General features: G+C 38.2%; 1 protein-coding gene across 1 annotated transcript in view; it reads right to left on the reverse strand.

The window, feature by feature from the left end:
- Positions 1–25710, reverse strand: part of DNAH3 (dynein axonemal heavy chain 3) — a 70200-nt gene that overhangs the window by 7314 nt on the left and 37176 nt on the right. Inside the window, exons 37-61 of the mRNA XM_040591500.1 lie at positions 25254–25495; positions 24536–24636; positions 24352–24457; positions 22925–23054; positions 22200–22436; positions 21719–21822; positions 20379–20673; positions 19766–19945; positions 18627–18750; positions 18377–18533; positions 17305–17448; positions 16044–16710; positions 15745–15910; positions 15177–15393; positions 14048–14230; positions 12958–13156; positions 9903–12044; positions 8739–8964; positions 8170–8414; positions 6433–6549; positions 4795–4949; positions 3878–4045; positions 2297–2439; positions 1522–1726; positions 109–246 (exon numbers count right to left, since the gene is read on the reverse strand). Coding sequence (XP_040447434.1) covers positions 109–246; positions 1522–1726; positions 2297–2439; positions 3878–4045; positions 4795–4949; positions 6433–6549; positions 8170–8414; positions 8739–8964; positions 9903–12044; positions 12958–13156; positions 14048–14230; positions 15177–15393; positions 15745–15910; positions 16044–16710; positions 17305–17448; positions 18377–18533; positions 18627–18750; positions 19766–19945; positions 20379–20673; positions 21719–21822; positions 22200–22436; positions 22925–23054; positions 24352–24457; positions 24536–24636; positions 25254–25495 — 6791 coding nt within the window. The remainder of the gene's footprint in view (positions 1–108; positions 247–1521; positions 1727–2296; positions 2440–3877; positions 4046–4794; positions 4950–6432; positions 6550–8169; positions 8415–8738; positions 8965–9902; positions 12045–12957; positions 13157–14047; positions 14231–15176; positions 15394–15744; positions 15911–16043; positions 16711–17304; positions 17449–18376; positions 18534–18626; positions 18751–19765; positions 19946–20378; positions 20674–21718; positions 21823–22199; positions 22437–22924; positions 23055–24351; positions 24458–24535; positions 24637–25253; positions 25496–25710) is intronic.

A 25710-nucleotide genomic window follows, 5' to 3' on the forward strand; every position in this document is an offset into this window, starting at 1 on the left:
CACTACTCCTTTAAATAAAATTTCTTTTCATTTGAAAACTATTCCTTGCTGCCCCAGAACATGTTTACAGCTGTTCAAGAAAAACAAAATTCCTCTCCATTTTCTTACCTCAAATTCAAATCCAATACGGTCAATTGGGATGGCGTGTTTTCTGGCATAGTTTTGTAAAACACCAGTCAAAAAAGACTGAGTGAAGAAGAATCCTGAGAGCCAAAAGACTGTAGGTGGCCCATTGATGACCCAATCCTGAATTTGGAGAGAAAAAAACAAACGTAAGAAGAAACACATTTGTGGCTTCACTGTGCCAATTCACCAGAAAAGGGATGTCTTTTCAGATACACTTAAACAGCACAATGAGATCCTAACCTTGGTGGGACCCCCTGGATGCTACCATTTGTTCTATATTTTTCAGAGACAACAAATCACAGATGTCAGTTATTTATGATGACAACAAAAATAATCACTTATTCTGAAACAACCAGAACTTGGTGCTACTGAGAAAGAAATTTCAAAAAGCAGCATAAGCATATTTTGGTAAGTCTAGATACTAGCCAGCAGGAAAAAAATAAAGAAAATTACATTTGGACACTTTTATCAATATACCCTCTTTTGCAGTCTTGTAAACACCAATCTCCTAACATAAAAAAGGGCCAAATTTTCTTACATAGTGCCTTCACCAATCACTGTGAGGGCACTCACTACAGCCAACACGTCGGATCCTAGTAGAGCAAATCATTCCAGTACAAAGATACCAGACAAGGAGATCGCAGGCCAGTATCTTTGCTGGCTATCTCAAAGGCATTAGGAAAAACGAGGCAAGGGCAGAATGTCCCCACACTACTTTAAACCATTTGGAGTCAAAAGAAGCCCATATGCTACTCTGATCCAAAAAACGGAGAACTCTACTGCTTATACAAATCTTTTAGACACATCTTTCTAGCTTTCTCCTCCCCTGACTTGTATGAGATTCCACTACATCTCAGTACCTCACTTAAGGTACATCTGAAATTTTAAGTAATTTGAAGAGAGCACTAAGCATGCAAGTGAAATAACGGAAGGTTGAGTAAAGAATAAAACAACTTGTTCAAAAAGTGTGTAAAGTGGTGTCACTTTTTCTTTAAGTTGAAAGAGATTTACAGGCACATATAAAAAAAATTAATAGTGCCTGTTATGAACTGTTTCTAAAGCATTTTCACACCTGGTTCAGTGTCCTTTGAGCAGGGAAGTCATTAAGACATCATTGCAAAGTAAAATGCATCTTCCAGAAACAGAAAAATGGAAATTGCCAAATGCAACACTGGATTAGCACCAAAGGATTATACTCTCAACTCACCCTGCTGAGCAACTGCCCTGCTAATTCCAGTGCTGTTAATGCAGTGTATATTTAGTCATGAGTACGTGCAAGTAGTTCACAATCGAGCTGTAAGGGTACTGCTGAGTGAGGGCAGTACTGACACACGTTTTACCTATTCAGCTTTCAGCTACCAAGCCCTTAGACCTGTCAGTCTCAGTTTAGCACACCTGGAAGAAGGCCAAACGACAGAGGAGATCAGACACATAACTTCCCAGTGGCTTCAATGATGGATAGGATTTGGCAGCCCACATCGATGGTACTTTTCCCATTAGCATGCTGTTGAAAACATCTTCAAGTTCAGATGACATCAACACTTGGCCTTTAATGGCTTTGACTAGAGTAATGAGGCTGCTCCGAACAACTTCAGTAAGCCTTCAGATAAAACAAAGAAATCATCATCTCTATTTACTTCTCTAGCTGGCCAAAGACCTCAGAGTCCAACTTGCATGAAGGGCCAATCAAAGCTGGTGAACATTCTGTCAGAAAATCCTTATTTCACCTGTAGTTATCAGATCACTTACTTAACTTTGAAAAACAAAGAAAAAACACAGAGAGAGAAATAAAAGACAGTGAAATTTCCCATTCTAGACAATGGAAATCAAGTGACAAGAGCTTTAAAGACTGTAGCACTAATTAACATAGTGTGCTGTGAGTACTGGGGCCTGGGTATGACTTAAAAAAAATAGGCTGCCCTACCTCAACACACCAAACTCAAATATGATTTAAGTTCATACTCCAAGAATATAGGTACTATTTCTACATTCAGGTAGTCATCCGCAGCTTTCAATCCTTTTCATAAGGTACATCCAAAGCAGAATCTATCACGTTAAGAACAATGTATTATAAAAGGCTTGTAACTGTTTAAGGCTTGTGAGTGGCTAGCACTGATGAACACAAGCGTATTTCACTATTAGTAGCGCTACACAGAACACTTGGCCATACCTGTTAAATCGAATTATTTCTTGTCTAAGAACTGTATTCATGGACTCTTCGTAAAGTACCGGGTATACCTTCATAACCTCTTTAACATCAAAGCCATCTGGTAATTTGGATAAAATGTCCTGTGCCAAATCTTCAACGATATCCTGAAATCACAAGTTTGCAATGTACATGGAATTTCCCTTTTTTCACCTAATTTTATTCAGTACATTCCACAAAACCCTATAGATTTTACATTTTTTCTATAAAACCACATAGGTATTTTAGTCCATTTTCCTAAAGAAATAATGCTTACATGCTCTTACTCCCTTTGTGCATCATCTTGTCTATCTCTGCATGTGCCTGCTTGCTCCTTTTCCCTTCTCAATAATTTTAAATTTGTTAGGAATTTCATTGGAATTTGTAGAAAGGTTTTAGGTAACTTCTAAGGAAACCGGCAGTAGGGCAGACAAGCATAGTCCTACTGTTGCCACAATGAAGGGAAAGGAAGCATGCAGCATGGGGAAAATGGCAGGAAGACCATATGAATACCCCAGCCATGAGAGCAGCTTTACTTAGAGCGTATTAGACACGAGAGAATATGATCACCAGACAACCCTGCCGGAAATGAGACTCCACCGAGTCCACTTTTCAAGAATCCACTTGTGTATAAAATACAGGATGACAAGTCCGAGGGGCTTGCAAGGTCATTTATCTGTGTCTCAAAGGGGCATCCTGAGCTGCCAGGACAGGATGAAGGAAACAAATTCCCAGCATCTTCACAAGCAGGATGAAGAGAAGAAATTCCCAGCATCTTCACAACCAGGTCCCATGAAGGGGTAGATGACAGGGAGGTCCATGTCTAAGTGATTCCATTCTGCCAAACTGCCCCTTTTCTCTGTGCCATGCAAGCCACACACAGAGTTACATGTTTGGGACTGTAAGAACTGAAGCAGCCAAGGGGAAGCAAAAAATCGTATCTCAAAACCCAAGCATTCAGTGAGTAGTAACAGACTGGAAGTGCCGTTATAGCACAGACTTCACCAGGAAGACAACTTCTGCCTCTAACAGGCTCACATGGCTTGCCTGATAGCTGAATGACTTTATATAATTTCCTGGCACTCTGCAGTTTGTCCCCTAGTGAGAATGGCAGGGATGAAGTCAGGCCAGTGCACAAACCTCATCGCTGGAATGTGTAGACTGGAATGAAATGTCATACTTTAAAACTGCCTAGAGATGAATGTGATTTCAGTTGCTTTACCAACTGCGATTGTTAACTGTGCTCTAACTACCATTCATGACCGAAGCGAAGCACTTCACTGTTATTTGAAATCATGAAAGGTGAAAGAAACATTCAAACTGCATGCTCTACTCAGCCAGGCGGGGTTGTGTGGTATTAACCTATTTGAATTAAAAGTCATTAGGGTATCTTCCATCTTTAAAGGTCCTTCTATGCCAAATCTGTCTGCTTCTCTACAGGGACATTCACATCTACTCCCGATGCCACAGCCATGTGATGAGAGGTGTTGGATTACTCAGAGAACTAGAGGGCACACAGGAAAGGGCACATTTCCAGATACAAGTTGATCTTTCTTCCCCAGTTACCTGAGGGGACTTGCCACCTCCCCCTGCTTCTCTAGGCAAAGTCAGGAGCACTCCATGGAAAAGCTGATTAGTCTCCTGGTTATCCTTGGTGATGTCTGCATTTTCATGAAGTCCAAACACTTCAGGGTGTGTTGTAATTGGTAAACTCTGTATGTATTCAATGTAAGACTGTAAAAGAAACATTTAGATACCAGAAATCATGCAAGGATCAGTAAACCCAACTTGGACAGAACCTTCCTGTTTACAATCACATTAGTTCCCAGTTAAATCCATCTAGGAATTTACTTGTTCAATCCACAGAGATAAATGTGAATGTTTTGAATGATTCAAAGACTCACTGAGGAGTTGTTCTTACTGCCTTCATGTAAGTAGCAAGAGAAAGCAAGACAAAGGATGTACATTGGAAATGCACAAGGAGCACTGGTAAGTCACAGAAGAGGGTAGGATGCTGTATGTATCACCCCTACAACTGCAGGCTAGAGCACATTTGTTATCTCTATGCAGTTGTTAGAAGGGGAAAAGGGGATGAAAACTGAGTATACACACCTGCCATTCCACCTCCTCATCCTGATCACTGCTTTCAAGACAAAAGTGGTTGCCATAGGGTGCAGAGGTACCCTGTAAATTCCTGAAGCCTGACTCCTATTAGCTTTCTAGAACTGTACTGGAAACCAGCATAGGGGTGCCTTTTTGCATCAACAAACATCAGAATATTGTGTGATCACTACATCTCCATTGCAGTGTGTTAGATATTAAGTACCAGATTGATATTTCATACGTAAGATATATTCTGACATGGCTTTGTGATCTCATGGGTTTTCTTTTCTATTTGTTGTATTCAGCAGATAAGGTTTGTATTCAACAGGTAAGGTTAGTTCCAATAAGTCAGTGAGAATCTACATCCATTATCTTCTCACCTCATACGGACCATGCGGTGGTATGTAGTAGTCATCTCCAGCTGCAAGCATATACTTGTCCTGTTCTATGTCCTTGGTATAGACTACGGAAAGTAGGGACAGGAGAAGACGCCTGTCTTTATCATCTGTTACTTTACCTCCATAGTTACATTCCCCTGGGAAAGGACAAAGAAAACCAGGATGAAAAATTGAAAGTTAATGAACAAATAAAAGTTGTTTTGCAATAAAGTGTAGCTCCAGTAAGTTGAAGTTCCTAAGCTCCAGATCCTCAAAAGTTTTTAGGTCCTATACTTCAATTGATTCAATGGAAATTAGGCACTTTTAACACCTTTGGAACTACGGGGCAAATTTGTGTGCCTTGATGATAAAAAGCTTGAGGAGCACTATGAGCTGGTCTGAAAAACTGCTACTCATGCCACAGTAAATAGTCTCATGTTTTAAATGACAGCTCTTTTGCTTGAAATTCTCAGAAGAATTTCTAGAACTGGCAAAATCTGAACAGTGCTATATAGCTGATCCTTGTCTTTTCCTTTCACGCAAACTTAACCTGATCATAGAATCACAGAATAATTTAGATTGGGAAAGACCTTTAAGATCATCAAGTCCAACTGTTAACCTAGTACTGCCAAGCCCACCACTAAACCAGGTCCCTAAGCACCACATCTACACATCTTTTAAACACCTCCAGGGACAGTGACTCAACCACCTACCTGGACAGACTGTTAAAATGCCTGACGACCCTTTCAGTGAAGCATTTTTTCCCAATATCCAATCTAAACCTCCCCTGGCACAACTTGAGGCCATTTCTTGCCCTCTTGCTTGTTACTTGGGAGAAGAGACCGATCCCCACCTGCCTACAACCTCCTTTCAGGCAGCTGCAGAGAGTGATAACATCTCCCCTAAGCCTCTTTTTCTCCAGGTTAACCAACCTCAGTTCCCTCAGCTGCTCCTCATAAGACTTGTGCTCTTATGTATGTATACAGTAAAAACCAAGGGATTACAAATATGCAACGCCCTTGTGCAGAAGGGGTTGGAGAGATTTAAGTAATAGGCAAGCAATGAAGGGAGGTTTACACCGATATAAAGTACAGAGAACAGCTAAAAGCTCACAGTTATTCCTTTAAGCCTGACTCCCAAAATTCTTTTTCATAAAGTTAATCATAATATTAGCAAAAATCAAGAATGATCTTTATAAGGCTGACAAAGGAGGTGCCAAGAAGCAGCTATCTTTCTGGAGAAAGAGAACTGAACAGGCACAGCAACCAAGTTATTTACACATGTCAACACCTCCTGCTTTAAACTGATGAGTATTATCACATCCTCTGGTAAACTGCCAATGCTTACTGTTTCAGGATCATATTGATCAGCTAAGGTGAAATAAAGGCCATTGATGTTTTTCTTTTACATATATGAAACAAAACCCAGGAGGTTTGCTGGACCGTTAGTAATTCTTCTAGCTATAAATGGCCAAGACAGCGATGACATCTGAGGGCTTGGGATCCCACTTGTCAGTATGTGGAAGGCCAAGGAAGTAAACCTGAATGGAATCCACTCAATTTGTCAAGAATTCACGTTTATCACTGTACCAGCTGAAAGTGCCTAGGAAAGTCAATACGTTAGAGGGTGTAATGCCTGTACCTGTTAGATATGTCAGAGCTTCAAATGGGATTTCTTCATATTCATTCAGAAACATCTGGATTTGTTGCATGCTGATTCTGAGGTCAGATTCGTTGAACTCATATGGAACATTCCAACCTGTTCAATTCAGAAAAGATACACAGGGTAATGGTGCACTGTCCTGATAACCGTACTCAGGAAATGATGGTATTGGTATTATACTGCAACTGCAGAACTGAAGGTAACAGCTGCCAGACAGTACCTAGTAGCAGCCCCAGAATTTATTAGGCTGTTTATTGCACAAGAGACAATACGACTCCATAACAATACTGTATCCTAAAATAGTAGTACCATCTTTGTATTTTGGCATCACATGCTCCTGAAAAATTATATTTTACCTTAAGTAGAACACAGACCTACTCAGTACTTTAAGCTAATCTGTTGCTATCTGGAAATGATGAGAACAGCAGTTTTAATTCATTGATTATTTTAATTTTTAAATCAGTCTGCCCATCTAGTAATGCTTTTTGTATAGGACATTCAGAGTAAAAAAGTAAAATTAAAACAAACCACACAGGAGCATACTTCAGATAAGAAAATCCTTCAGAAAACCTATACTCCTAGAGTAAATAAAAAAATCGGGCTATTGCTACAACTGTCCTTTCCCCAGACAGCCAGTCACATTAAACAGTAGATCACAGAATCATAAAATCATTTAGATTGGAAAAGATTTTTAAGATCATCAAGTCTAACTGTTAACCTAGGACTGCCAAGTCCACCAATAAATCGTGTCCCTAAGCACCACATCTACATGTTTTTAAACGCCTTCAGGGTTGGCAATTCCACCACCTCCCTGAGCAGCCTGTTCCAATGCTTGACCACTCTTTCAGTGAAGAAAATTTTCCTAATATCTAATCTAAACCTTCACTGGATGTTGCTTTTGAAAATTAACCTCTTTGTCACTTACAAAACTTGTATTTTTACTTTAAAGCAATGAATGAGTATCTTCATACTAGCAGTCTAGTGTTTATTTAAACAGCTGCCTACTAAAATAAGGACAGTTATTTGCAGTCAAAATATAACATTTTGTAACAGTAACCTGTTATGACAAAGAGTGGAAGGCTGAGAACTTAAGTGGAGAGCGTAAGCTTTATATAGCTATAAAAATGGAATCTGTAATTCCATACATTTCTATATTTTATGTGGAAATTCTATCTAGTTTCCTAAATATTTCAAGATTACAGAAAAACCTGAAGCACAAATCTTACAAATATGTATCTTTTCATTGCTGTGCTATGAACAACACAATGCAGCTACAGAAATTTGTTTCACACCAAGTAAACATATGCACTAGCTTTGTTAAAATGAAGTACACACATAAATAACAAAAGCAGAAAGACAGATCCTTAATTATGAAAATTTAAAACGGAACTGGATTTGATGGTTAGTAAGAACTATGGTAATAAATTAGTAATTTAGTAAGATATAATTTAATATAACTACTGTATAATGTATTTACTTGGAAAACTGGTACTTTCTAGTCCTCCCCCAGGGTAATACTTCTAGTAGCTTCAAGAGTAGCTTTGTCTGAACAAGAACCCCTGAAAGTAACAGCTTTTAAACTTTACTGTGTTCTGTGCAATACAGATCACACTCTTGTAATATTGCTAACAATACTGCCTTTTTACAGACAGGTTCCAATAATGCATTTCAAAACTACTAATCTTGAAACAACTTGCAAAATAATCTAAACCTTACCCAGTGAGCCAAAGTTTCTCCTTTCCTGCACAACAGCATGAAAAAAGCAAAGGCCAAACAGCAGTTTTTGCCACATTTCTGGCTTTTGGCAGCTGCTAAAGAACACAGGGTCAGAGATGGGGTCATTGAGGTATGATCGAAGAAGGTTCACTCGAATTCCTTTTGGAGGCTCATTCGTCATTTTGATGCCATTCTGGAGGATACTAACAGGAAACTTTTCTGATGGATAACTAGTTAACCACAATCTGAAAAGAATTTTAAAAAGCACATTATAAAAATAATAATCAATATTGACAAATCCTCAATATTGATCTGCAGAAGACTGTTTTATTGATTTCTTAACTATATTGATAACATCTACATTTGTTCTAAAATGCAGGCAAAAAGTAGATTATATTGGACAGGTAGAAAAGATAACATCCTAATTAGGTATCTTTATTTTATCACTGCACATAAACAATACAAATGTTATACTTAACTGTTCACACAAAAGAATTTTCATTTCTTTTTACTAATATCTTCAGCAAACGAGAAATACTCCCATTAAAAAGAGCAAAACAAACTCCTACCTGAACTCCTCATTGGTATTCTCAGGCACTATAACTTCCTCGCAGATTTTTTCCAAGGCAGGCATCCAGCTTGTTGCAAGATGGCAGTTCTGTAACACTACCCAGGTTCCATCAGTAATAGCCTGATAAATCATTTTTGCTGCTATTGGGCCCTGTCCCTGTCCAAGCGAAATAGTTTGAATGCTTGTGCCTCCCATGCCAACGTCATCAGCAAATTTTAGCAAACCTACGATGGTAAGTTTCACACATGCAAAGACAAAGTCTATTAGAAAGTAATCTATGTTGTATTGATCATTTTTTATACTATAAAAATTAAAGGGGCAAAAGTCAACGAATATTTTAGTAAATTGGAAAAAAACACCAAAGCACCTCAACAACCCAGAAGTAGGATCAAATGCTGTATCAGTCACTGTGTTTGAGGCATATGGTAAAATTTAGGTGTATAAAGTAACAGTAAAACCCCCACAAAACTAGCCAGGTGAAATGCCTGTTCTCTCCTTTAGCTCCGAGCGCTTAATTCCAGCCTGCATTCTAGTTGCTGTCTACTCTCTCTGTTGCATGGGTACAACTATTTATGGGGGTCGAGCTGTAAATTGGATCTTTAGATCTGGTTAAAAATAACCTTCCAGCTTTGCCATCAAAACCAGTACCTCCTGGAAATACATCCGTATGGTATGGCTCCATATTACAATTCTTTTGGCAGAAAACCAGGTTCACAAATAATCTGGGTGGCTATTGTTTAAAGGACATTTAACAGATGTGCTTTAAAGTGTGGTCATATACACCATTTAATTAGTAACTGAGAGGGAGGAAACTTTCTGGAGGAGGGGTTGCAACAAGACTGAGGCAAGTCCCAAACACCCACTGAAATAGTTGTAATGCATTCATAAATCATAAACTGATCTGGATGTTACAAGCTGTTAGATCCCTAAATTGCTGCTCAGACCTAGACGTTTTCTCCCCACTACATTCATGCTACCCTCTACCAATTTTACTACCATTGTTTATATATGGACACATGCAAATGTTTTATATTCCATTATTGCTGTATTTTACCTTAAAGACACTTTAAAGAACAAATGAAGGGGCCTACACTATTATCAGTTTAGTCACATTCAGTGACATTTAACCAGATTAAAACAATTTTTTTAATACCAATCTCACCTGCCATAGGATCAGCACCTGGTGATAATACAAAAATCAAAGGGGCACAACAATTTGAATCACTGTAACTTCTTCCAAGGTCAAAAGTAGGTGGTTCAATAAACGTTCTTCCCATATTTTCCACAATGAATGCCTGCACTGCTGGAATAATTTTGTCAGGTCTCAAACATCTGAGAATAACCATGCGATCCAACCCCACCAACGTGTTCCACGCATCTGGGAAGGCTTCTTCATGGGGTCTTACAGAGTCATATATTAGTTTCCACTTTGAAAAATTCTCTCTTACGTGCTCCATTAGTCCCTGGAGGTTTTTCAGACTAGATGCACGTACGAGCTCAGCCCATGATTTGTCAGACAGCCAATCTGGAGCTGGATTGGGGTGAGGATTATCAAGAGCAACACCTCCTGTCAGCAGGAAATGCCAAACCTCATCATCTATTTGGTCTTTTCCCTTCATAATGCCTACTGTCAGAAGGAAGGAGAATAACAGCTTATCCTTTTCAAACAGTGAACGACAGATGTTATTATAGATGCTTATAGTGAAATGCTCGGTTATATTTTTAATTCTCTCTTCTAGATCTTCACTTTTTTTGCTTTTAGCAATAGATTGAACATACAGGTTAATGAACCAAATCAATGAATACTGGTACATAGGTTCAATGTTTGCCAGATCAGAAATGCAGAAGAAGACAACAGCTGAATGAATAGCAACTGGCTTATATCCCATTCGAGTAGAATCTATCTGCATCTCAGTTACAGAGGAAATCTTTTGCTTTTCGGAGATTTCTTCAGATAACTCTTTGGATGAAGATAAAACATTAATTGCTGTTTCATCTTCTAAGATGTCTCCTTCTGAATTGGAAAGGATCTCCAGGATTTTATCTTCTATTTCTTTTAATTGTTTTTTGTTGGCTGCGCTTTCTATAATCAGTTTATTTTTCTTTTCTTCTAGCTCAGGCTTTTCCTCTGCAGCTACAATTCCAAGAAGCTGGTCCTGAAGACCAAAAGGTGTAATCATGAAGTTGAGTAGACAAACTTTTACAGCCACTTCAGGAAGATAATGAGGATTTCTTAAGTGGGTTGTCATATAAAACCTGAAACCTCGTGAATATTCAATTATATTTTCCCCTAATTTCATGTATTCTACTCCTTGTTGTTTGAATATTAGCTTTAATAAAATGGGTTCTATGAAAGCATCTAGTTCTTCACCAATATTTTCTAGCAAGACTGGTGTTCCAAGCTGAATAGCATTTTCTAAGGTCCTCACATAATGTGTGTCAGATAATTTGATAACTGACAGTCTGTTAGTTTTCTCCATATTTTTTACCCACTTGTTAGCTTGCCTTTGAGGATCTATCATTAAAGCCCATCTTCTTGAGTTAGAAACAATTATGCCATTGTCAATGGAAAAAGAATCAACTGGCAATCCAGCAATCTGCCACGCACGGATTTTGACTGGATCCCCTAATGTATTAGTTAAGCTAAAATCACTGGAGCATGGTATGTTCTTTTCACGGCACACGACCTGCCACTGCTTTTGACATTTTAGGCGGTAATCAACAGTAAAGGCTCCCAAATAAGCCACAGTTCCTGATGATAACAACACATCTCCTATAAGGTCTACATACCGAATTCCTAATAATCGTGCAGCTTCTGTCCACCTGTCTTTCTCTCCACCAAGACCACTAATTAGCTGTTCAGCTCTCACAAGCTTTTGTGAACAGAGTTCAATATTGTTTTCTAACTCTCTCTTTCGGTCATTCATGTTGTCAAACTCATCATTCAGAGCTTGGAGGCGATCAACTACCTCCTTAAGTTCTGCTTGTTTTGTTTTTAGCTTCTGCATGTGAATGTCCAGTAATCCTTCTGCAGCTCTCAAACGTTCACACTTTGGGGCAACCACTTTTGCTACACGGTCATACACCTCCATGGCTCGCACCCACTTGCATAGTCCTTCACAGGCAGATGAGACATTTTTAATGACAGCTGGCTGAAAATCTGGATGGTCAATAAACCTCTCTCTAATTCTCTTCACTATAGCGGGAGGAATATTATCCTTGTCATACGTCTTTAAGCTCTCAAGGAATTTCAGATCTCCAAGAATTTTTCTAGATGGCCCCCAGTAGTCTTCTAGCATTTTACCTATATTGCAAATAATACTAAAATCAGACTTAAAAAATGCATGTTCAAACTGAAAAAAATACTTGAAGCATAATATGGAGAATTAACATCAGTGATTTTGCAACAAAATTTTTCTATGCGACTACTGTTAACGATTGGGAAAATCATTACCTAAAGAAATTCAGACAGAAATATCAGCATCACTAATCTATGTCATATTTGTTAATTACATATTAATTCTAAATCAATCAAGCAAAATAAGGGAAACAAATCACTATACAGTCTTTCTTAGCGTAGTTTATCAGGTAGGTCAGTAACTACGTGAAAGCATTCCTTCCTAATCTAGATAAAACAGTTTTGGATGAAAGGCATTTATAGAATTCTTATTTTCAGTCATGAAGGGTTGAACTGTGGGGGCATAAGGTAGAAGAAAAACAAAAGAAGAAATTCTCTTTCCTACCTTGCAGATACTGTGCAATCCCACAATAACACCATAAACCACACAGAAAGAGCTTGTTAAAGTAATTACTTATGGCAGGGGTATAGCTAGAATTCTCTCTCTAGGCATAACTGATACAGATTGGTAGCAGGGATTAGAGGGGAAAATGCAGGCAAATGGTGCACAGCACACCTCTAGCTCCCAGAGCTCCTCAAGGTGATGCAAATTTCAAGATTAGGTCAAAGCAAGTTGAAGAAATTACTTTGTGCTGGTGACTGGGGTCATACTTACAAAGTCTGTGCAACAGTGTCAAGCAAGGGCGGTATGTTACAAGGCAAAAGCAGCTCTTAGCTATGCAGCGTAATTCTAAGTCAGCGCTAGCAAAACGCACTTTTAGTGCACATGGCTGCATTCACACCAGAAGCACCTCACTAGCACAACACAGCAGTACCCCAAGCATTCCTAGGGCAGGGATAACAAATACTGCATCATTACCACTGCCGCTTGGATCAGGCTTTTTCTCTGGTTTAATTCCCTTCATGACACAGATGCTCTCCATGACAAGCTTAACAGGACCAGGTGGATTCTGCATGGATTTCACAAGAGAGATGTCTGAAGGATTCAGGGTATCAAGAGCTGCAAGCGCTGCCTCCAAAGCGGGCATGGCCTCAGCAAGGTCTCCTTCACATTCGTCCTGTGAAGACATTGGGCCGCAGCCTGTAAACCTTCCTACAATACCACGTCTGCAACGTGTAGTGACGACCTCACTACAGCACAGCCTCAAAGAACCTTCTCTGCTCCTAAGTACCTAATAAAAAGACTCTTCACAACATTGTGTTTCTTGGAGAGAAAACTACTTTCACAGTTTATGCAGTTTAAACAGGGAAGGTTTGTAGAAAAATTACTAACTTCCATAAGCTGAACTGATGGCAGAAAAAGCCAGACAAGCTTCCAAGATCAAAGTCCTTCTGGTCTGACAAGGAGAATTAAAATACTGGTTTTATATGGTTGTTCTTATTTAAATCTTACAGTGCTGATCAGGTAAAAACTATACACTATGTAGCTTAAATTCTTTATCATGTACTCAGGTCTCAGTAATTATCTATCTTATCTCTCACACACTACCAACTAGTTAAAAAAAAATACTGAGGAATCCTGCAGCTTCCCATGGGAAATTCTGTGCTACAGAGATCTGGCTGTGGCAGTATCTCTTAGGTGATGCCTAATAGGGCTCCACGCAGCGCTACGCCAAATTACCTCAGCTCACTCTAAACAGTCTTTGGGCCTGGAAACAGTATAACCTCATTATTCAATCTGTTGAGAAGGAGAACATATTACAACAGAAATAAAAGTGATACTGCTTTTGGGATGTGAACTAGTAAGGGAAGCTATGCAGTACTATGAGATATAGTCATACTCCAGCCAAAATTTACCTTGTTTAAATTAGAAATATGTCATTTATCATCTCTTGCAACTTTGTTACTTTAAGTGCTTGAATCATCCCATTAATACATCATCACAACTCCTATTTACTTGCAAAGACTTGGAACCCATCATACTTCAGGCTCAAGCCCTTGTACACTACCTTAATAGCTTTAGCAACAGCTGCTGCTTCATTAGCCTCTTTTTCATCTGCTGACACCAGTTCCTTCTTTGCATCTACTTGAGTTGTTTCCTTTTCAATCTGGATCATCATTTTGTCTGTTTCTGCAGAAGTTCGAATCAGTTCAGGCTGAAGGGCAGTCAGTTCTTTCTGCATCTCTGCAACCTGATGAACATAAAAAGGAAATCAAGAAAGAAATTGTGTAAACATTACATGCAATTCACATCTTGATGTCTTAGAAAGAAAGGTCAGAAGACACTATACTAATACAATCTAAAAAGGGACATGATCTAAATAATGATTTAAATAGTAAAATTAGGCTAGAGAACTAAGAGCTGTTAAAGAAATCCTTTAAAAAAATCTGCCCATTTATCATCCATGTAATATGCTTGCTTTTTTATGATCCACTTAATTTCAATAATGATAAATAAATAAATTAATTGTATTTTTTTCCCTCTCAGTCAGTTTCAGCTTATGGAACCCCAAATAATCCTTTATTGCACAGGTGGAAAACAACATTCAAAAGAAACTCAGAAGGAAACAGAATTAGTGACAGCAATAGCTGCAAACTGGATGTTTTTCTTCATCCAGCAAGTATCTGGAAGCCCCTTTACTTTGCATTTTAGGAAGATCAATACCTGCATCACATGGCTTGAAACAGAGGGTTATTTACCTGCACCCTGATCAATTTCCTACTGGGAATCTACTCAGGAATTAATGTTTATTATTGCCTTACAATATCCTTCAACTTCTCCATTATTTTGGAACGGGTAATAGGTACTAGGATGCCAAAGCATGGATTCTCCATATAAGGTTTTGCAAAAATATTGAAATTTGTAAGATTTAGTTCTTAAACATTTAAGGAGTACCATCCATTTCTTTTAGCTTTCCATTAAGTGCTATAATCCAAACTTATATACCACAATTTCTTGAAATGACTAAGAAGTAATTTAACTTTGCTGGATTTCTATAGAAAATTATCAATAGCATCATGAAAATAGTGAAGAGGGAATTTAACAAGTTTTATTTTTATAAGTTTTAATCACCTTATACAGACCCCATACTAAAATATGCATATGGCACATATTCAGTGTTTTCATCTGAAACTTACTTGTGAAGACGCGAAGTCAAGTTTTTGAAGTCCCATAAGATAACGAGTCCTTATCATGTCAACTTCTTGCCTTTTGCTATTCAGCAGAGTCTTAAAGGTAAGAATCAATTCTAGGTATGAAGTTGGTGTGACATAGTTGTGTCTTCGCAGTGTACTGTAATAGTTGATGGAGAGCTCTCTCACACTTTCGTGGAAATATTTACACATTGACACAACCCTAGAGAAAATTTTTCCACATTACTACGAAAATACAATCTGTCTTTATGCTAATGATGAGGAAATTACTCTAAGCTTATTAAATTATATTAGTGAACAATTATGTACACATATATGTATATATAAAAGTGAAGGCAGAATTGGTTTTTCCCCATTATAAGAAATATTTTAGACTCCTTTCAAAGAGTGGCCTGACTTTCAGAAACATCAGATTCACATATCTAGGTATCTCTTAACTTGCACTGAAATCCCAGTGTTGGCTTAGCTTTATCCATTACAAGGACAGTTTCCTGATCAAGTAAGTTGAGGGTGTGACTGGGAGGGGAGATACGTTTGACAGCTAAACTCATACTCTTTTCTAATGTCATCTTCAAGTTCAACTTCCTCTAAAAACTTGTTAGCAACCATTTCCAATGCATCTGTGGGCCAGGTTTGGAACCAATCAATGGTGCAGCAGTTTATCAGTGAAGGGAACATCCGTAATCGATTCCGAAATGCATCTCCAATAGGGCTCATGGCTAGGGAAAAAAAACAAACCAAAAACCGAATAAAAATAATTGCAATAGTGACCTAAGCTTGTTTGCAGTTAGTAAGCAGAAAACACTAAGTTTAAGAAAAAATATTCTAAGAAATAACACACTGTATACAAACCTAAGACAATATGCAAATTTTTCTTCACCCTTTCAATAAAGAAATTGTACATAGCAAGGGGAGTGGCTTCAATTTTCCTGTTCTCCATCCTTGCTGCACCTTGCATTTTCTCAACAATTTCAGCTTTCTCATCTGCTGCAAAGATATTAGGCACATCACCAGTATTTAAAAGCATATTGATGTCTTCTAAAAATGCTTCATCCTTTATTTGATTATCACAGAACAAAAAGGACACATTCTTGTTACCAACACCTGCTTTCAGCATGGCTCGTTTAACATCATCTTTCCATTCATTGATTCCATAGGACTTTGTAATTTCAATTTGAAAGAGTTCAAAGGTATTCATGTAGGTGGCCAGCTTGGTAGCACTTTGTCGACCACTCCCACCGACCCCCACCAACAACAGATGTCCATTATCCTGTTTCAATACTCTGCATATCCTTGAGATATGCTCAATAGCAAACTTGAACATGACTAAGGACATTGGTGTTTTGCTGATGTTGTTGTATTCCTCAAGGTAGTATTCCATGACAGTTGTCAGTTGCTTTAAATCTGTGATTTCATCATACACTTTTACATTACTGTCTGGCTTCAAATAATCTCCAAAGAACAAGCTGCGAATATTATCATCAGAGATTCTTCCAGTAGGTGAGAGATGACTCAGTACCTAGGGAAAAGACAAGAATCAACAGATATTTCAAACTATTAGAGAATTATTTTCCTTAAAGATATAATCATTCATATCTACATAGTAATAATACTGTGGGAAGCACTGTTTTCCAGCTATTCCAGATATTACCCTAGTCTGGACAAAAAAAAAAAAAACACAACACAAAAAACCACCTAAATGTTGTAGGTTGACAAGCAAGTTTCCACATATGCATACTTCACAGACAGATTTTCTGTCAAATACAGGACAAGTTCCCAGAAGGTTTCTCAAAAAAGTATCCACTACTCCCTTCGGCTCATCCAAATATTAACTTAAGCAAAAGCACATATAAATATTGTGCAAGACACTTATTCCAGATAGTCCTCTGTACCAACACAGAATCCTTTTGAAGCTATGAATCATTCTGATATGAAGTGATTTGTATTACCTTGACCACAAATATTCAATACTGAATAGAAGACCTTTCATATCTTTAAAATGCACTAATCGAAATAATTCAAAGTGTGTCCAATACTAATGTAATCTCAATGTCTAAGTGCTTCTGCAAATGCATCAGTCTCATTCTTGGTCCCAGACATTATCCGAAAATACCTTATTAAAGCTCTGCTTGAAGCTATTTGATGTTGTCTCTTGTACCATCTGAAAGAATACCTTCCTGTCCTCCTCATCAACTAAGCGATCATAGAAAACTCGGTAAACCTCATGAATCCAAAGTCTGATCAGTTTATCTCCATCCTGAAAAAGTAAATACAAGAAAGCAGGTAAATATAGCCCAGGCAGGATTTGTTTAAAAACAAAAGGACAGAAATGTCCATCTGGACCCTGCCATACCTTGTACTAAACTCAGTGGGAATCTTTCAATTCCAAGCCATTCAGCACATGGCTCCACATCTGCTAACTTAACCAGCTTCCTCATCTAGTTACCACCTTGTCCTTTGTGACCATACAAACTGGGGCTCTTATGTCAAAGCATTTTTCTCTACTGTATCAATTCTCCCCACCCTTCCAAGATAAAGTACAGAATAAATCTTTAAAGATGGGCCCACAGGCTCTAACTCAAGCCCTGCTCAAAACTGTTGCTGGCTAAGATTTCCTCTGAATAGCTTGTAGCTGTTTTGTTCTGTTTCTGCACCAAAATCATTCCCCTAAAGAAAGGAAATGTTTAATACTCTTTTAACCTGACATTTTACTGAAAATGGATGAAAGGAGGAGGATGAAAATTGTACATATCAGTATCCATTTGTAGTTTATGACAACTGGCGAACTTGGGGCTAAACTATTCAGTCTTGTTCACTGACGAGCTTGTCATTTGTGAAAGAGAGATAGCGAGTCTTCCCACGTTTGTTTCTTCTGTACATTTAGTTTGCAAGTTCAAGAGAAGGGACTGTCTGACTTGATGTACAGGCCTTAACAGATGAGCCTTGGACCTTGGGGCCCAACTGTAACACATGTAAAGAATATTAACAAAAAGGACACCTGTCTCCTTCAGAGACAGACTGAAAATCTATAACAAGGTATTCCAGGACTATCCTGATTTGAAACCTTGTAAATCTGTTGAAATCATAGTTCATTTATTTTGAGATGTTTACTGACTGATATTATAAAAGTAATTTACTTTTTCCATTTCTTTTTCTTACAGCAACATAATTGAACTACAACTTACTTGCAAATGAGTGTGTGGACAGAGCAGCACTCCTTGAATAACCCTGGAAAAATCCCGTAGATTAAAGACATAGTGGGATTTTGAAGGAGTTGGGAGAAAATTATCAACTGCCATTTTATAAATCGACATTGTCGCTTGGACCATCATCTTACCCAGCCTTAAGAAGGAGAAGAGATACAATTTTAACTTCTGAAGATAAACTGCAGGAGAAAAAAACTACAAAGGCATTACAGGAAATATATCACATTACCTTAGAAATACAGGCTCAAAGCCTTTGCTGAAATGCCAATCAGCAACTGCAGTAAAAATCTTGGTTAATATGTCATCGTCAAAAGAACATATAGATACAATGTTCAAGTGCCGTGTGAAACGTCCTGTAATACAGACAAAATGATGCAGAAAGATTTAGGAATGTCCAAACATTTGTCCACCTTTCAGCTAGCATATTCTAGGATTGACTGGCACTCAAACAACAACATTTGAATCTGGGTCCAGCTCCATGATCTTGTTTCTGGCAAATTTCTGCTTCAGCAGCGATGCAAAACAAATATAAACACAGTTTATATTTTCTATCAGTATTTCACTTAGAATAACTGGTTTTAATATGAAAAACATAAATCCCCACTACAACAAAGCTGCTATTACCCACATTTAAATTTAAGCTTATATTAGCCCTGTTGACTGTGATATGACACAGTAAAACTTCACAAAATCAAGGATCTTGTTATTGGCTTTCATCTAAAAAAAATATCAGTCTATACACTAGTAAATTTTACAAATTTAGCTGTATCAGAATAGTTATTTTAATAAAGCCTCCTTAGAGGACATACAGTAATAACTGTATTAGTGTTTATATGAAGCAAAGCAGCATGAAGTGCCTTATTAACGGTGTAGCTGTAGCTACATTAGGGCTTTTACTGACATAACTTTTTCATTAGAAAATATAATCTCCTTATGGTGATATGACAGGAATCATGGACTTTTGCAGGCAAAACGCTTGTAAGTAAATGCAGGCAGCCTATCCTAGCAGCAGGAGATACATTTTCAGAAGAGAACAGCCAGAAAGACTTGGCAAGAAGATGTACTCCCTCCCTTTTTCAAAGAACAAGAGATAGAAAAAGTGTCCAGTTCTCTAATTTTGGAATTATCATCATTCAGAGTTTAATCAACATTAAAAACATTGTTTCTAATGTTACTTAAACTGCCTCTGGAAAAGGTACAGATTTGACCTTAAGCATACAGATTTCTACTTTGAACAACCCAGCCAGTGAACGTGTCTGTACATCTACAAGTAATAGATAAATGTACAATTAGTCATCAGCAGAACTGAACCTGCCTCTTAACATCAGCCAGTTAAATAACTACTTGGCATAGTAATATATATCCTACCTGTAATATCATTCCTGCCTCCCCCAGGTGGACCCATAGCTGAAACAAGCAGTACATCTATGATATTAATCTTGGATGCATCTTTCTTGTCGTACCAGTGACCGTGATCAATCCATTGTCTGAGAAGCTCAATAGGTGGCTGGGCTCCATACACTTCCTTTGCAGGCATGTTTAGATCATCTATGGAGAACACAGACATTGATTAAAAATCCCTCAGTGTTTAGGAATTACAGTTTCCTTTCAAAGCTAAGAAGAAAAAATAACTAGAGGCAGAAAAAGGTGGTGTCTTGTTATTCTTGCTTCTCATTAAACTAACCAGAATCGAATGACATTATACTTTACAGGCATACTTATGGGTGAAGTTTTAACTTAATGTGGTTGGGATTTTGTTCTATTTTATTTCATGTCACACTGCAACGCTGAATGCACCATTCTGAAGACAACCGCCACTTAAACAGAAACCTTTCAGCAGAGGGCACTGCTAATCCTTCTTTGGATGCCTGAAAACAGCCAAAGAGCACCGAGGCAATCCAAAATTACTAGTCTGAGTGAACCACTTCTTTTGCTTAAGCCAGAATTAAATGATATAAAAACCCTGAAAAAGGTGTCTTACCCACAAATATTATAGCTTTTTTCCCCGAAGGAGGTCCAAATAATCCTTTTCTTCTTCTCTCCAGCTTGGACATAATAGTATCCTGAGTTTGGTTAGCAGAGGTCCTTGCAGAGAAATTTATGAAGTTTGGGATGCATTTTTCCTTTGGAAGTTGCAATAGAAAATTGTTGGTTATAGCTGATTTTCCAGTGCCAGTGGGACCCACAAAAAGCAAAGGGACATTATGCTCCACATATGTTTTAAGAAAAAACATCTGCCTGGCAGTTTCCATTGTTGGAATGATCAGCTCAGAAACCTATTACAGAGAAAAGTAAAACAAGTCCATGAAAATCAAACATCTAAAACATTCAACATGAATATTTGCAAGCAACTACAGGAAGCCTGTAGCACAAAAATTCTTTTACCTGAAAACCTAAGCTATAACAAGGCTCTGGTAGATAGTATGGCCCCACGTCTTGTTCAGTGTTTATACAGTAAATAGCACCACTAGTATTACCTATATTATGGTTCATAGACACTATATGAAGCCTGGAAGGAGAACTGCAGAGTTAAATATGGCTTATTTCTGTTCCCCTACTGTGCAAGAGGAAAGGAACAGTGCTATGGAAATCTTTTTCTCTTCCTCATCTTCCACTTATCATTAGGAGCTGTACACTAGATAACAATAAAGATTTTAGACAGCAGAATGAAATGTAATCTTACATCTCTCATGTACTTAATAGACAAGGCAGTTGCAACTACAATGGAATGAAAAGCTGAACAAACATCACTTAAGTTATCTTGAAATTTCATCTCCAGAATAGGTACTTTTTGCAGACCTCTGCTGTGCTACACTTCCCTTGAGTTCACAGCTGCCATCAAAATGTGAGTGAGTCTATTTGGAAACGGAGGGGAACCAGGACTGTCAGTACTGCTCTCCATATCCCAAAGAAGTAGTACGTCTCTTTGCTTGCTTTCTCTGATTAACTCATACTATACCATCATGACGTCAACCACGGAAAACAAAAATGAAGGAATGGAAATTCAGGCTTTGGCTTTTTCCCACCAAGATTTCTATAGCATCAGATGCTATTACAGAGAGAAAAGCAGAATCAAAAATTTAAACCCCTAGCCAACCTCAGGCTCCATGTTCACCTGCAGTGCTGAAGTTTCAGTATTGATGGTACCAGAATTAAGACATAAGCATGAACAGGAGCCTACAAGAGATTAACAAAATGTTGCAGATCAAACATTAAACGGCCTAATACAGTAGGATCAGAGCTAGCTAAGGCAGTTGATTTCTATGTCTAAATCACTTAATCAAATAATTATTTTCTATAATGAAAGATATCAATGTGAACCTTAGCCCCTGGGGAGATAACTTGCTCTTCTTTTGTGATGTACTCTGTCCACAGATTCCACTGCCCACTGCCATGCTTGTAAAAATAGAAGTCATAAACACTCCCTGTTAATTGAAAAACACAACATAAGAAAACCCACTGATTAAAGAACAAACTTTGATCATTTTAGTGTGAGGCATTGAACACTGTGAGATAATGAAGGCTTTCTAGTACAAAAGATACCCTCCCCCCGCCCCCCACCATTATCATTACCAGATTATTTTAGGTCAGATTCAGCTATGGTGTTTGAGTACAACATGAGGCATATGCTACTCCTGGTTAAAAGAGCCAGGAAAGAGCACCCAACTGTGCAGCCCAAGGCTTGGCAGATGGTGACTCTGCTGCAGACTTAACATCTGCCAGGCACTCTATTCTCCCTTAAAATGCCAAGTTTTCTTATTGCTTCATATAAGGCCAGGCAAGTATAGTTATGAAGAAGCACCTTTTTCTGGAAAGATATTGTTTCTCGTAAGCTTCACACTTCTAGGGCGTGGGTTTTCCTCATTCATTCCCATTAGCAAGTTGCGGTAAAACAAATCAAATTTCTTTCTGCTGTCTGCATCGATGATCCCACCAACTGTCCAAACCAAAGCAAAAAGGAAAAGCCCCTGCAGCCACAAGGTGATATGCTGACTAGACATGCTTTCCTTCTCCTCTTCCTCGGATTCCTTTATTTCATCTAAAACACATATTTTGAATTTTAGTTAAATACCAGTTACAACCATAAATCCCAATTCAAAATGCATTTTCGCAAAAGCATTGAGACAAACTTAGAGCATTGTCTTCAGTGGAGCAAAGCCAACCTACAGAGTGAGGATCTTGTCTGTGCAAAATCCTGTTTACAAATGAAAATAAATGAGAAGAAAAAATATTTACCAAATATCGTAATTCTTTTCTTCAGATGCTAGCAAACAGCAAGCAAAACATACGGAATACACTCACATGATCATGTTCAGTTTTGTAATGACGTCAAATTCAAAAGCTCCATATGCTAGTCAAAGAACTATTATTATGCTGATCAGGGAGATCACCAAGTGTGTTGTATGATCTCAACAGTATGGAATTCCTTTGGTATTCCCTTGCACCCAATAACCTGCATCTTACCATGGGACACAGCAGGAAAAAAAGAAAAATCAAAATGAAAAGAGTAATGCTTTGGATACTTACCAAGCAGACAAGTATAGAGTTTCATCAAGCTGTAACTCAAGTGAATAGAGGACGTTTGTACAATGGCTTTGCAATGAAGGTGAATAAACTCTAAACAGGGCTGGACTAGCCACATAAACATGTCATTGACCTACCAGGAGAAAAGGAAATGGCTTTTAAACAATGCAGGAGTGCCACATTTCCCACTGTCACTCAATTCTCTCTCAATAAAACAGAAAGCATCAGAAATTCTCCAAGTTGGCAGAGTGGGTTATCAGGAAAGGACCTGTGTCAAGCAGTACTTAAGTGATCACAAAGTCACACACTGTCATTATCTGATGGTGAAAACAATTTGTTTCTACCACAGACAAGTTTTCAGCACGAATTTTGTTACCCAGACATCAATCCAGACAGCAGAGCAGTAGTGCAGCCTAGGAAGACCACTTGCTTTGCTTGGGCAAGAACAAAGTTATTCCAACAGAACCAAAGATAAGGGCTTCATCCTCCCTTAAAAAGGACAGGCCCCTACTAAGGGCCCAGCACAGATACTGTGCCACAGAAGAAATTCCAGAAAGCTGGAACTGACTGGTACCAGCAGCAGTGCCACAGCATGCAGGTAGGTAATGACCATGGCTGGTGGTGTCTGCTCCATGAACTCACACAGGAAACCAGGAGAGGAATCATCACCTAGCCTTTTCACATGGGCTGTATGCTGATAAAAGAATAAATATTTTGCTTTGATGAACTAAGAAATCTATAAAGAGCTCTTCTAGTCTTGGTACTTCTATTGAATTTGGTCCTAATTTCCTGCAAAAACTCAAAGGGGGCCTTGTCAAATCACAGAAATCAAAGTTTTCTCCAGTTTCAAAGCTATTGTAGGCAGATCTTATTCTGATTCTTTTACTATATTTTAATGCCCAATAAAAGGGAATTTTTATTTTGATAAGATGAAAAGCTGATTCCCACCAACTTTTATTTGCATCTACACTGAAGATATACCACAATACACAACACAAAGAGCTCCCATTCATGCAAGCAATCGAGTACACAGAAGACTATTTCACAAGGATTCATGAGGTGACTAACGCTTTGAAGATCAAGCTGTTACTGATAATAATATCATAAGCATGTTTAAGCTAAACTCTAGATGTCTTAGAAGAAGAATGAGTTCAGAACATTTTGAGTCTTCCAGTTTTCCCCACATTACATTTCTAATACATAATGCTAATACATTACCATCTCCAGCTCTCAGGCACTTGCAATGACATTTAACATTCTTCACTACAAAATAATTTACAACAGCCTCTAGGAGGTCTGGGACCCTCTAAATTATGAAAGTACTTTAAAAAGTTTTGATTCTGCATGCCTGTCTTCAAGTGGGCAAACTGTGAGCATCACCTTAACATTAATCTTCTGAATTAGACCAATGTAAAAATTAAGTTTCGCACCAGCTCTCGGTGTTCTTCCTGCAGGTTTGAAGGCAATGTCTTCATGTAGGAATCCTTCAGTGGCTTCCAACCTAACTGTTGTGGGTCCATATAGACCATACCACACCTAGGAAGAACAAACAACTATGGTACAGGAACAGATGTGCAAGGTGGGACAGTTCAAGTTTGAATGCTTCCACATTACCTGCTGACAGTTGCTGGAGATGCCTCCTCCAAGTCTGCTGGCTCAAAGATTAAACTCATTTTTGAATTCATCTGAATTATTTCACCACTCATTAAGCATAGCTAGAAGAAGAGCATCACATAAACATGATCTAGTCATGTCAGTGCTGATCATCCAGTCAAAGTAATGACTGTCATAAAATCACTGAACATTCTACTTACTGCCACTCCTCATTCACTCATTCATATTCTCACAGCACGTATTTTCTGACCTTGTCTCAACTTTTCTACATGTTACTGTAATGGCTTGCAGAGACAGAGAACAACGCTCTATCTTTAGATAAATCTGCAAGGATAAGCAGTTATGCCCTACAGCTTTTTTCTTCTTTTTTTTTTTTTTTTTTTTTTAATATTTGTTCACTAAGTAATTTAAGCAAGTTCAGTGTTCAGTAACAGAACTGAGTTTATATATTTCAGTTTCCTAAAGGGTCAATAAAAACCCCTCAGTAAGCAACCTGATTTCAATAAAGCAGGACCAAGACAAAGCTTCTAGCGAGAAGTAACAGCTTAATATCATCTAATAAACCCACTCGTGTAACTGGGGAAAAAAGCAATGCTTTTAAGCACATCTGCCTTTCCTGAGTCTCACACCTCCTTTGACCAACATGGTAATAATATTGCTAGTGCTAAAATAAAGTATGTATATTAAAGGACAAGGTTACTGGCAAAAGTTAGGCTACCTTTTTATTATCATCCAGCACAGTGTTCAAGTTTTCTATCCAAACTGCATCTACTGGGCCATCAAAAACAATCCACTTCCGATCATCTGTGGTAGAAGACGCTTGTTCCCTGAAGGCATTTGCAAGAACTCCATCTGTCCACTCATGGCTTACAGGATCAAAACCACCATACAACTGTCCCATAGTAATTGCTTTGGGATTAATAACTTTGTATTCAACAGCATATTCATCCATGTATTTTTCTTTGTAAAAAGACAAATAGATGAGCTTGAGAATTTGATAGGTTAGTTTCATTCAGCAACGAAAGTACAGAACCACATTCTTGAGGATCCTAGTTTAGCTGCCCAAGGCAAAAAAACCCCAGACATTTTGCAGCTAGGTAGCGGTAAGTATGAAATTCCGTTACTTGTACAAGGAAAGTACAAAGTCCTATGAGCAAAAGCACATAAAAAAAAAG

The sequence above is a fragment of the Falco naumanni genome, chromosome 4 (assembly GCF_017639655.2).
Source record: "Falco naumanni isolate bFalNau1 chromosome 4, bFalNau1.pat, whole genome shotgun sequence".
NCBI classification, from domain to species: domain Eukaryota; kingdom Metazoa; phylum Chordata; class Aves; order Falconiformes; family Falconidae; genus Falco; species Falco naumanni.